At 45.3% G+C, this 12823-nt stretch overlaps 1 protein-coding gene and 1 long non-coding RNA gene across 5 annotated transcripts in view; one reads left to right on the top strand and one right to left on the bottom strand.

Moving 5' to 3' along the window:
• The window catches only part of LOC128417819 (uncharacterized), a 313698-nt gene that overhangs the window by 161596 nt on the left and 139279 nt on the right, over nt 1–12823 (bottom strand). The window lies entirely within an intron of this gene.
• FARS2 (phenylalanyl-tRNA synthetase 2, mitochondrial) overlaps nt 1–12823 on the top strand; it is a 193569-nt gene that overhangs the window by 50948 nt on the left and 129798 nt on the right. For all 4 annotated transcript variants that reach the window (XM_053396992.1, XM_053396995.1, XM_053396993.1 and 1 more), the window contains 2 exons: nt 4943–5102; nt 9534–9665. In XM_053396992.1, coding sequence (XP_053252967.1) covers nt 4943–5102; nt 9534–9665 — 292 coding nt within the window. The remainder of the gene's footprint in view (nt 1–4942; nt 5103–9533; nt 9666–12823) is intronic.

The following is a 12823-nucleotide window of genomic DNA, read 5'->3' as shown; positions in this document are numbered from 1 at the left end:
ATGAGGTGGCCAAAGTATTGGAGCCTCAGCTTCAGGATCTGTCCTTCCAGTGAGCACTCAGGGCTGATTTCCTTCAGAATGGATAGGTTTGATCTTCTTGCAGTCCATGGGACTCTCAAGAGTCTCCTCCAGCACCATAATTCAAAAGCATCAATTCTTCAGCGATCAGCCTTCTTTATGGTCCAGCTCTCACTTCCATACATCACTACTGGGAAAACCATAGCTTTAAATATACGGACCTCAGCGTGAGGGAAGGAAGTGAAGCACAGTGGGATGGGGAAGTGGGTGTCTTTAGCTTTGCCCATGATTGCCACAGAATCAGTGATCATCACATGATGTAATTTCTACTTGTCACCTGTCTATTAAGTGCTTTTGAGTCCTGCCAGAAAAAAATGGTTGCCGGCCTTGTTCACAGTTCTCTAAGGGCCAATCTTCTTCTTCTTGTTGTTGACTGGCTAAATGATTCTGGTTTGTTTGTTTGTTTGTCTGTTTGTTTTTGCTTTCATTCTGTTCTTGAGTAAACGCTGTTCTCCATCTCTGCCACCTTCCACATTTTTCCCATCAGCATTTCAGCCTCAGAATCACGCCTGAGTGGAGGCCGCCAGCGCTTATACTTTGAGGCTCAGCGTAAACAGCAGACAGAAAAATATAAGTGGGGCCCCCTTTAATTTCCTAGGAGTGTCATGTCTTTAAGATCCACACACCAAAACTGTCAGTATGGCTTGATAACTGAAAATTCAATATGCATTTCTTTGAAGAAGTGTGGATGATAGTTGATTGTGTAACAAATGTTTCTGTATATCAGTGAAATAAATGTAGGGAAGTATGAAATTAATACCCATCAGTGTGTTAATCATAGACTAATAACATTTTTAATTTGTGTATCCTGCTCCCCTTTTGAAAACCAGCTTCATTATGTAGCTTCACTATCTAAATATGTTGGCTGGATTCATGCAATATAAACAAGCTCAGCTTTTCCCACCTGGTAGCTTGTGGACTGAAGGGCCCAATGATTACACCAAGAGGTGATGTGACGTGCTGTCTAAAATAATTTGTGTTGTTTTCTTCCCAAACTAAAACTCCCGACTGTAAGCAGCCCAGGGTACTCCATTATTAACGCATCGACTTTAGTATCCACTCATTGACTGACAGTGCAGGGGCCAGGGTGTGATCTTACAAGTTTTATTGTGTCAGAGAGTGATTGTGATGGCAGGAAGTGTTCTTGTTGATGCACAAGTTCCACATTAGTGTCATTATTAATCCATCAGTTTAGAGGCTGCTGTGCATTTGCAAAAGAAAAAGAAAAAAGGGTTGGTCCAGACTAAGTGGATTTAGAGTATGGATTCTCCTCCTTTAGAGGAAGTTTGGCACAACTGCATACACAAGGCATTTAATCACTGGGGAGGGGGGAACCCTAGAAAATGGCAAAACTTTCTAATCGACTATTAGAACTTGGTGGGGAATTTGAAGCCAGGGGCCAATTGCAGTCCACACAGCTTCTCCTCCAGGTGATATCTCTCTCACCAGCCTTCATTTACACCCTCCTTTTCGCCTGGATGAAACATCTCCTTGAACTATGATCGTGCCTCTTGCTTGCCTGGTTGGAGAATAAACAGCAGCGTGTGAGTGTGTGCAGAAACTAGTCTGTGTGTGAAGGTTGCCCCGGCCGCTCTGGGCGGCTTCCAACATACATAAACACATAACAAAACATTAAACACTAGAAAACTTCCCTATACAGTGGTACCTCGGGTTAAGTATTTAATTCGTTCCAGAGGTCCGTTCTTAACCTGAAACTGTTCCTCACCTGAAGCACCAATTTAGCTAATGGGGCCTCCCGCTGCCACCGCGATTTCTGTTCTCATCCTGAAGCAAAGTTCTTAATCCGAGGTAATATTTCTGGGTTAGCGGAGTCTGTAACCTGAAGTGTATGTAACCCGAGGTACCACTGTACAGGCTTGCCTTCAGATGTTTAGACAAAGGTTGTATACTTATCTCCTTGACATCTGATGGGAGGGCGTTCCACAGAGTCGGCGCCACTACCAAGAAGGCCCTCTGCCTGGTTCCCTGTAACTTCACTTCTTACAATGAGGGAACTGCCAGAAGGCCCTCAGAACTGAACCTCAGTGTCTGGGTTGAACGATGGGGGTGGAGATGCTCCTTCAAGTATACATAGGCCGAGGCTATTTAGGACTTTAAAGGTCAGCACCAACACTCTGAATTGTGCTCGGAAACATACTGCATTGAGATGTATTGTTATATTTCTCTTTAAATTATAGCACTATGCAAACATTAGGCACACCTGTGTCTTCTTTTTTGTGTGGCAATGCATAACATTGCATAACACTCCCTTGAGCAGGACCAGCCCACTCATGAGGCAGGGTGAAGCCACTGCCTTAAGCGGCGCCCCCTCATTCACCCTGCCTGCCCCACTGACTCCGCTGCCGCCAGAGAAGTGGCGCCACCATTGGCGCTGATTTCCAGCAATATCTTGCCAGAATCTTGTGAGTTCTCGCTGGAAATCAGCGCTGGCTGGAGGCGATGGGCTGGACAGCAGGGCAAGGTGGCACTTCCCACTTCCCACTTCACCTCAAGCATCAAAATGGAATACACTGCCTCTACCCCTGAGATTGCAGGAGAAGAGCTGCAGTCGTGGGTCAGCTGTTTGTCAGGGAATCTTATTTGCTGTCGATCTTCTCCTTGATGAGTGTCCCACAGCATAGCGTAGAAAGCTCCCAGATCATAGAAAAGGATAGGAAGTAGCGTCACACTCTGATAACATGCCGGATTCTGTAAGGCTTCAGAAAATGGCAAGGATTCGGTGGTGTGTGTATGTGTGTCATATCAATCTCAGAAGAGACATGTCCAGGCTTGCTGCAGCAGGATAAAAGGCAGTTGGGCTTGTATCTCAGGAGTTTTGATTTAGCAGGGAGAGAAGCTAATTGGATAGGTCTTTGAAGTCCCCTGATCAGGAAACAGCAGTTAGGATCAGCAGGTAGCACTGTGTCATCTTGCCCCCTTTTCAATGGAATCAGCTAGGTTAATGCAGGCAAAAATGTATTAGTGGGGTATGCTAATGCAGAGTAACTACTGCTACTCCCTGGTCCTGAATGGGTTAACTGTGCCCCTGAAGGACCAGGTGCGCAGCCTGGGAGTCATTTTGGACTCACAGCTGTCCATGGAGGCACAGGTCAGTTCTGTGTTCAGGGCAGCTGTCTACCAGCTCCATCTGGTACGCAGGCTGAGACCCTACCTACCTGCAGACAGTCTCACCAGAATGGTGCACGCTCTGGTTATCTCCCGCTTGGACTACTGCAGTGTGCTCTAGGTGGGGCTACCTTTGAAGATGACCCGGAACCTGCAATTAATCCAGAATGTGGCAGCTAGACTGGTGACTGGGAGTGGTCGCTGAGACCATATAACACTGGTCTTGAAAGACCTACATTGGCTCCCAGTATGTTTCTGAGCACAATTCAAAGTGTTGGTGCTGACCTTTAAAGCCTTAAACGGCCTCAGCCCAGTATACCTGAAGGAGCGTTTCTACCCACATCGTTCTTTCCCGACACTGAGGTCCAGCTCTGAGGGCCTTCTGGCGGTTTTCTCACTGAGAGAAGTGAGGTTACAGGGAATCAGGCAGAGGGCCTTCTCCGTGGTGGCGCCTGCCCTGTGGAATGCCCTTCCACCAGATGTCAAGGAAATAAACAACTATCTGACTTTTAGAAGACACCTGAAGGCAGTCCTGTTTAGGGAAGTTTTTAATGTTTGATGTTTTATCACTTTATTATTATTAATAACAGTAATATTCTGTTGGGAGTCGCCCAGAGTGGTTGGGGAAACCTAGCCAGATTGGCGGTGTATAAATAAATAAATAATTAAATAAATAAATCATCATCATCATCACCACCATCATCTTCATCATCATCATTATTATATTACTGATGCTCTTACACTCTGCCCCCACTGCATCATTTCTCTTCCGGGCAAGCCTTATATTAATGTATTCTGACCCCTTACGAAACATCCTAAGCTCCCAACCCACAACGCCCTCCCCGGAAAAAAAAATACAACCCAGACTTTGGTACTGCCATTGTCCCTTCTAGCAATTCTTGGCAACCACGTTTTTCTTCAACTGTGATGTAAGGAAATCCAAGCCATTCTCTGTTCTTTTAAGGGCTAGGTTGAAAGAAAAAGCTGCTGCCTGAATGCGACCACAGGGGCACATATAGTGACTGTATTTTTAAAAGCAAAGGCATGGGGGGGGGGGAGGAGGTTTGAGATAAATTACTGAGCTTGGGTTTGGAATACCTTGGTTAAAATCACTGCTCAACTCTGTAGCTCCTGATTGCCCCAGGGCACATATTTCTCTTTCCCACTTTCTCTGAAGCCTACCTTGCAAGTAGGTTGTGAGGATTAATGCATTTTTATAGCAGTTTTGTACACTATCAGGAGCATTCATTATAAGCACACTCTGGTTATTTTCGGGATTTTCTCTGCATCTTCGAAGGCGGGACTAGGGAACTCCAGACGTTGTTGGGCTACAACTCCCTTCAACCCCAGCCAGCATGCTTGATTGTCAAATATGATGGATGTTGTAGTCTAGAAAGAACTGGAGGGCCACAGGTTCTCCACCCCTGCAGTCAGAAGTTGAGGGACAGTTGCTAAGAGTGTGAACTGGGAAGCCTTCCATTTGAACAACACTTGTCTTGCAATGAACTTGCTGGAATGAGACTTGAGTGGGAATGAACTCACTGCGGAATGAAAGTCTGTGAAATGCAACAGCAATTCATATTTAAAGTATCTCAAGCGAAAATGCTCGACCTTAACTTCACAGGTCAGTTTGTCAAGATAACCCATGTAAAATATGCAAAGTGCTTTGAATATTCAGAAAGGGCTGTACCGATGCTGAGATTGTTTTCATTCTTTCCTTTTTCTTTTTTTTGAGCAGCTATTCAGCAATGTGGGTGGTGGAGAAAGCTTCTGCTTGTTTGAACAAGGCCACCGCACACCTCACAAGCAAGAGACGCACACCATGGAAGCAGCAAGGCTCATGGAACACAGCTTGAAAACGGCACTGACAAAACTTGTGGCTCATCTCTTTGGTGATGGTAAGTGTCTCATGCGCTGGTCCTATGATCCTGCTAACGTGGTCCCGACATACTTGCAATGCTGTATGCTTCCTTCAGCCAACAGTGGTTGAAATGGTTTAATGCAGCAACCAAGGCATCAGTGCTGACAGCATCCCCGGAAACACCAACTGCTCCCCAATCTCAGTGTTGCTCACTAGTGATGCCCATTTTATCCATCCCTGGAAAACAATTGAAGCATTGTGACAACAGGCTCATTGGCTTGTAGCTAATGTTAGTCAGGCTCAGAGTAGACCCATTGACATTAATGGGCATGACTAGCTAGGGTCCACTAATTTTACTGTATCTCCTAACCCATTTTGATGATATCACAGCACCCGGACGATACCTTTTGCCACAAACAATCCGTGCTCTCAAGAATTGCACTCTTTAGCTTCCGACACTACTACTACTACTACTACTACTACTACTACTACTACTACTACTACTTCTTCTTCTTCTTCTTCTTCTTCTTCTTCCTTCTTCCTTCTTCCTTCTTCCTTCTTCCTTCTTCCTTCTTCTCTGTTTGACTACTCATTGTTGTCCCACCACCACTCCATCGGTTCTGAGCTTTCTTCCCTCCATGGCTCCCTAGCTAGTTCCTCCCACCATTCCTTTGTGTCCAACCAGTCCATGACAATATCAGGGGCAGAACATTTCCAGCATCTCTTATGTAGGTTCAGGATAGATTTCTGTCTGAAAATCGGGAGAGCCTTTGTCCATCAGCGTAGACTGACTAGCCAGCCTCAGCCGGGATGGCCAGTCCTCAGGGGTGACAGGAATTGTTACCATAGAATACAGGACTCTGCTCTGAGGCCCAGCAAAAATCTTGTATTCATTGCTGACATAAATATCTATCAGGGAAACACAGTTAGTGTTAGAATTCATGCAATATGTTGGCACGTTTGGAAGCTGTTAAAGAGAGTTATTTTTAGCAGAAAATCTAGCAAAGAATGTTGTAATTAAAACTCCTACACAAATAATAAGGTGTCTAACAGTCCTTTTTTACTGTCAATAATTTTCCTGTTTGGGGTTTGTATGAATACTTCTCATTTTTGCTTTATACAATCAACCCACGTCACCTCTCTGCTTTGAGACTCACTTTGTACATGAACCTGGATAAAATGTATTGGGTTTTTTGTGTGCAAGCTGATGACAACATTACACTGAAGGTAAACAGGGCAATAAGCAATCTTTCCAATGGCCAGCAAAACAGGGACTTTTAAACAGTGGCCTCATATTTGTGGACTGCACATGTAGGATAAGACAAGCCTCTACTGTACGATGTTCAAATGGCCTCTGAAGATTCCTCTCACTTGGTTTTATAGATTGGTTTTAATTGAACTGCTTAATTGCGGACTGTTATCATGCTTTATAATTCTGGGCTGGTTATATGTGAGCTTTTCACGCGAGTTTTTCCTTGCTGTATCTGGAGAAGCCGAGGCGGAGGGTGGGGGTTTAAATCTGGAACCTTCGGCATGCAAAGCATGTTCTCCACCTCTGATCTATGGCCCTTCAAAGCTCTTCCCATGCCCTCACTTTCTCAGTAATCTTGGCAGCCGGTAAGGCCGGTGTTATCCAGCTGAGTCCAAAATAATAGGGACTTGCCTAAGGCTGCCTCCCTTGTAAATACAATGCTGGATAATGGATTGCCATTCATCCACACTTCTTTTAATATGTATAGAAATGTAATTGATCTTCAGCAACATGGCAAAGCAATGTATACTGCAAAGTGTTTGTGGCTTTCTCTCGGATTTGTTCTCCCTATGAATTTGATGTGTTGTGTCACGGTCATAATGTTTGTTTATTTAAAAGAAATACTTGTGTACCATGATCTCATTAGGAAAAAACCAAGGCGATGCTGTTTACAACACACACACACACACACACACACACAGAGAGATTAACATCTTGTAAAATTTAAACTTACAGATCACCTGCTAACTGCTACAAAAAATATTTTTTTTCTTAATTGTCTGCATATGCCTGGCTACATGGTTGGAGCTAGGATTGAGGAGACTCATGTCCAAATTCCCCACTTATTGGATGACCTTGGGACAGTCACTATCTGTCAGCCTAACCTACCTCACAGGGTTGTTGTGACGATGAAATCAAGGTAGAGGACCATGTATGCCGCCTTGAATGTCTCGAAGAAAAGGAGAGGTACAAATATAGCAAATAAACAAATCATCGAAGAACATCTCGTACAGCACTAGACCAGGAGCCACTTGAGCAAAAAACAACAACAACAACCCTCTCGATAAGCCTTTGTAGTCACATTGACCCTTTAATTATTACCATGCATCTTTACCTGTTGTTCCTATAAATCCCATGTTCCTATAACCCGTGGCCTTCCAAATGTTGCTGGACTTCAACTCCCATCATCCCTGACCATGGGATGTGTTGCATAGGAGCCAACTCCGAGGGATCATGTGGGCTTCAGCCCCCATAAAGTTAATGGGCATTCCCATTCAAATGGTGCGTGTGCGCACGTGCACTGCGTCATGTGACCGATTATGTGGGGCGGGGCTTACCGGGGCCCCACAATATTTATTCAAATTGGCACCCCTGCTGTGTTGGTTGGGGGCTGATGGGAACTGAAGTTTCACACAGATCTGCAAGTGCTGTAAACATACTGCATAGAGCAAATATTTGTTTTGCTCTTAAGCTGCTTTGGACTTCCCTTGGGAAGCAGAAGCGGGGTACAGTGGTACCTTGGGTGACAGATGCTTCAGGTTACAGACTCTTCAGGTTACAGACTCCACTAACCCATAAATAGTACCTCAGGTTAAGAACTTTGCTTCAGGATGAGAACAGAAATTGTGTGGCGGCGGCAGCGGGAGGCCCCATTAGCTAAAGTGGTACCTCAGGTTAAGAACAGTTTCAGCTTAAGAACGGACCTCCGGAACGAATTAAGTTCTTAACCTGAGGTACCACTGTGTAAGGAATAAGTGAGAAAAATATTCCACTGAGGCCAGGTTCCTGTGTGCAAAGCTGTACCCCCGCTTCTGCCACATTTTACCTCTGGCCCGGTGCCTGCTGCTTGTTGCTCTCTTCTTGCCATCCTGCTTTTCCAGAGCTGTCTGAAAGTGGCGAGGTTTGGTTCTCCTGTGGCACAAAGCAAGAGTCTTACAACTCAGTTGTAAGTTGCACTTCAGGGGGTTGGACTAGATTACCCTTGGGGTCCCTTCCGATTCTATGATTCTGTGATTCCTCCCCCCGAAACCATTTCCTTTATCCAGCCTCTTTGGTGTGTGTCAGTTTCCACACACCATTTGGTTAATGGCGCTTTGTTGTGTGTGTATGAAATATATCTGTACGGTACTTGATTAAATAGTTTTTAATTCATTATGCAACTCTATAAAATAGTTGCAGCGGAGCCACAAATCAGAGGAGAAGAACTTTGTATTTAAAAGGGTAAAAGGTAAAGGGACCCCTGACCATTAGGTCCAGTCATGACCGACTCTGGGGTTGCGGCGCTCATCTCGCTTTATTGGCCGAGGGAGCCGGCGTACAGCTTCCGGGTCATGTAGCCAGCATGACTAAGCCACTTCTGGCGAACCAGAGCAGCGCACGGAAACGCCGTTTACCTTCCCGCAGGAGCGGTACCTATTTATCTACTTGCACTTTGACATGCTTTCGAACTGCTAGGTGGGCAGGAGCAGGGACCGAACAACGGGAGCTCACCCCGTCGCAGGGATTCGAACCGCCGACCTTCTGATCGGCAAGTCCTAGGCTCTGTGGTTTAACCCACAGCGCCACCTGTGTCCCTTATTTAAAAGGGTGCGATAGTGTAAAAGAACACATGCCACCCTATGGAGATTTGATTTGCTAAAAGAGGTCATTAAGGTAACAGCTTTTAAAAAGAATAAGGATAAGTTTCAGTTAGTAGAACAAGCAACTCTTAATCTCAGGGTTGTGCGTTTGAGCCCCACGTTGGGCAAAAGATTCCTGCATTGCAGGGGTTGAGCTAGATGACCCTGCTGGCCCCTTTCCAACTTGATGATTCCATGATTCTTTATCTCTGGGGAGCTGTTAGTCATTTCAGGTTACTGAGCCCAACAGAATTACCTGCTTTGCAGGAAAATCTTGGGCTCATTTTCCTGCCATGCCAGGTGGTTGCTGCAGTGTGACAAGTGATTGATTTGGTTTTAAAGGGTGCCTGAGTTGCCCAAAGTGTTTTTCCTATTAGAAAAGGCATGAGTGCTCCCCCCTCCCCCACAATGACTCTTCACAATATCCAAGCTTTATTGCCTTGCACTCACAAAAAGTGCTGTAAATTAGTTGGCTTTCTATTTGTTTTCTTTGGCTTTCAGTAATTGATGTTGCTAACTGAAGGGCGAGTTTTGGTAAGGGTGGGAGAAGCAAGCATCTTAATCACCCCCTCCCCCCTTTTTTGCTTCTATGGCACAGATCTGGAGATTAGATGGGTGGACTGCTACTTCCCATTTACTCACCCTTCCTTTGAAATGGAGATCAACTTCCGAGGAGAGTGGATGGAAGTCTTGGGCTGCGGAGTCATGGAGCAGCAGCTAGTGAACTCAGGTATGAAAAACGCCTTGGCTTCATCGACATCTCTATTAGCACAGGCTTCCAGCGCAATCAGTCTCACATTCCAGCACGTTGCCTCTGCTCGTAGCACATGCTCGCCGTACACCCACAGATCTGCATTAGCAGCAGTGCCTGCTAACAGCTCGGAGACAGAGAGCAGACACAGCGAGGTTACCGCATTAATTGGTAAACCAGAAACTCACACCTCAGTCCCAATTATGCACAGTGGAGTGGGAGGGAGCTCGTTTTGTTTTTGGAGGCGGAATCATGCACAGATTGTATTGTCTCCAAAGAAGTGTGAATATCCTTGGGTGCAACACAGGGTTGCTCAGCTTTGGGGAGGATGTAGAATCTCTGCAGATGGTGTCAGGACTCAGTTTGAGCAAGGACTTCTTACCAGAAAGGCCAGTTTTTAATGTAAGAGGCTGGACCACATAATTATTTCATCATCATCAATCTTTATTACGGTCCAGAGACCCAACAAATCGTTACAAAGCAATACACAATACACAATTCATACAGCCTACATGGCCTTCATGGATCAGAAATCAGCATTTGACTCCACCCCCATATCCCAGCTATGGTCCAAATTAAATCTGATTTTGCAGGACAAATGACTCCTCTTTCTTATAAAAGCCCTGTACAATGGAACCAAACTGCAGGTCCGATGCGGTCGGCAGGGACAGTTATCGAACAGCATCGAGATGACTAGGGGGGTGAGACAGGGATGCATTTTGGCCCCCACATTGTTTTGTTTATTCTTAAATAATGGACCCAGATGGACACCTTCCATTGGACCTCTATTGGTCTGTCACCCCCCCCCCAACCGTATTACCTAGGTTATGAAGGCGCCCAAAAGATGTTAAAGCAAAGATTATGGGATAAGGCACACAGTGACTTGCGATCTCGATCACACGCAGTCTGTAGTCTGCTGGCAGTGGGAGTACAATATGGGCATGTCTTTAAGTTAACATCTTACATTAAAAACCTGACAGTACCAAACTATCGAAGGCTTTTCACCAAAGCCAGACTAAACGTCTTTCCTTCTGCAGTGTTGGATGGTAGGTTGAGAGGAGTTCCCTACCAGGACAGACTTTGCTCGTGTGCTCAAGACATCGATTCCATAAAACATAATTATTTACCTTTACCCCAAGAAGGCTTCCAGAGGAGCTTGCAGTTGTCATCAGGCTTACAGTTCAAAAGATGACAAAGAAAAAAAGATCAGGAGAGAGGCAGGGGAAAGCAAGTTGAAGCGCACTTCTTAAAGATGCACCATTTGGGATAGAAGCAGTTCAAATAGCCTGATGGTTTAGCTGCCACTTGGTGTATACCAGAAGGCATATCTCCACCCCCATCGTTCAGCCTGGACACTGAGATCCAGCACTGAGGACCTTCTGGCGGTTCCCTCACTGCGAGAAGTGAAGTTACAGGGAGCCAGGCAGAGGCGTGCCCCTAAAATTTTGCAGTCGCCCTGGTAGCACCCCCCCCTATGCTGCGCCACTGATCAGGGCACATACCACTCTACTCCGTATTTTCAAGGTTTCAGGAAATCCTAAAGCATCCTTAAGTTGTCACTGTTTGGCCAGCTAACAGCTTGTTTAATGTGTTGGTTAAAAAAATGACAAGGCACTGAAAAAGTTGCCAATAAAGGTCTTTATATTAACACACACGCGCAAAACATTGTGACAGATTGAAGTTGAGCATTGGAATCTTATTAGCTGTGCTTCTTCCTTTTTTAAGTTACGAAATGCTTGCTTGCCTTGGGAGTGTGCCTGTTCAAGCAACGGTTGCCTTGTTCCCTATACATAAGCAATAAGAGGAATGTGGTAGGAACATTGAGGGTAAATCAAAAGGCACAATCCCGGTCCCCAGCGAGTTTGAAACATCAGAGCATCGTCACATGTAATTTATGATGAAAAGAGTTTGTTCCTTGGAGGGAAACCTGAGGACATTTCAGGTTTCAGTGAAGTCTCCAAACCTTTTGAGGTTTCCGGTTTTGAACGTTTAGTTGTGAGTGAAGAATTTCGTTACACTGTTTCATGTCTTATAGATTCTTTGTTGGACCTCTTCTGCTTTGTGTTCCGAAAGATAATGCCGCACAGAAGAGTATTTTACTGAGAAACCTTTCTTTGATTTGTTGAGAAACCTTTCCTTGATTTCACTTACATTTGAATAGAAGTATGCACTGAACCGCTGAAAAGTCAGAGAAAGGGAAGGGCAAAAGCTTTAGCAGGTGTCGCTCTCTTCCGCCTCTGATTTTCTTTCTCTTTGGGCTTCTTGGTTAAAGATTCTGCAACTGTTGTGTCTCAATTCCTAGAGTGTGATTCAGCTTCCTCTCTATCCTATGCTTGAAAGCGAACTTCACAACACATGGCTCAGGCCTATAGTGAAATTTGGAACTGCAGAAAGTAAAATCTGTTCCTTGGCTTGCTTTCACACACAACAACCTTAGCATGATGAATGCAGAATATACCCGACCATGAGAAGTAAGCAACTGGACACCCCAATGTAGCAGCCTAAGCCTAGTTTTAAGTTTACAGTGGTACCTTGGGTTAAGAACTTAATTCATTCCGGAGGTCCGTTCTTAACCTGAAACTGTTCTTAACCTGAAGCCTCCCGCTGCTGCTGTGCCACCAGAGCACGATTTCTGTTCTCATCCTGAAGCAAAGTTCTTAACCCGAGGTACTATTTCTGGGTACGCTTCTGTAACCTGAAGCATATGTAACCTGAAGCATCTGTAACCCGAGGTACCACTGTACTCAAAAATAAGCTCCACTGTTTTCAGTGGTGCTTACTCCCAGGCTGTGCTCTAAACCACTGAGCCTCTTAGGCTTGCCAATCAGAAGGTCAGCAGTTTGAATCCCCGCAATGGGGTGAGCTTCCATTCTTCTGTCCCAGCTTCTGCCAGCCTAGCAGTTCGAAAGTACACCTGTGGTGGGAAGGTAAACAGCGTTTCCGTGCGCTCTGGTTTCTGTCACGGTGTTCCGTTGTGCCAGAAGCGGTTGAGTCATGCTGGTAGAAGAATCAGGAATTATCCTTTCAGTTGTTCTGTACTTTATAGAGGCTCCAAGGGCATCAGGAGAAGAGATTGACCGTGGGGATGAACCCTCAGTTTAGGATGAAGGGTGTCCATTGCCATTTTGAATGAATTT

This window comes from Podarcis raffonei, chromosome 7, assembly GCF_027172205.1.
Source record: "Podarcis raffonei isolate rPodRaf1 chromosome 7, rPodRaf1.pri, whole genome shotgun sequence".
Taxonomy (NCBI): Eukaryota; Metazoa; Chordata; class Lepidosauria; order Squamata; family Lacertidae; genus Podarcis; species Podarcis raffonei.
The sequence above is the reverse complement of the archived record's forward strand: the minus strand, read 5'-3'. Positions and strand labels throughout refer to the sequence as shown.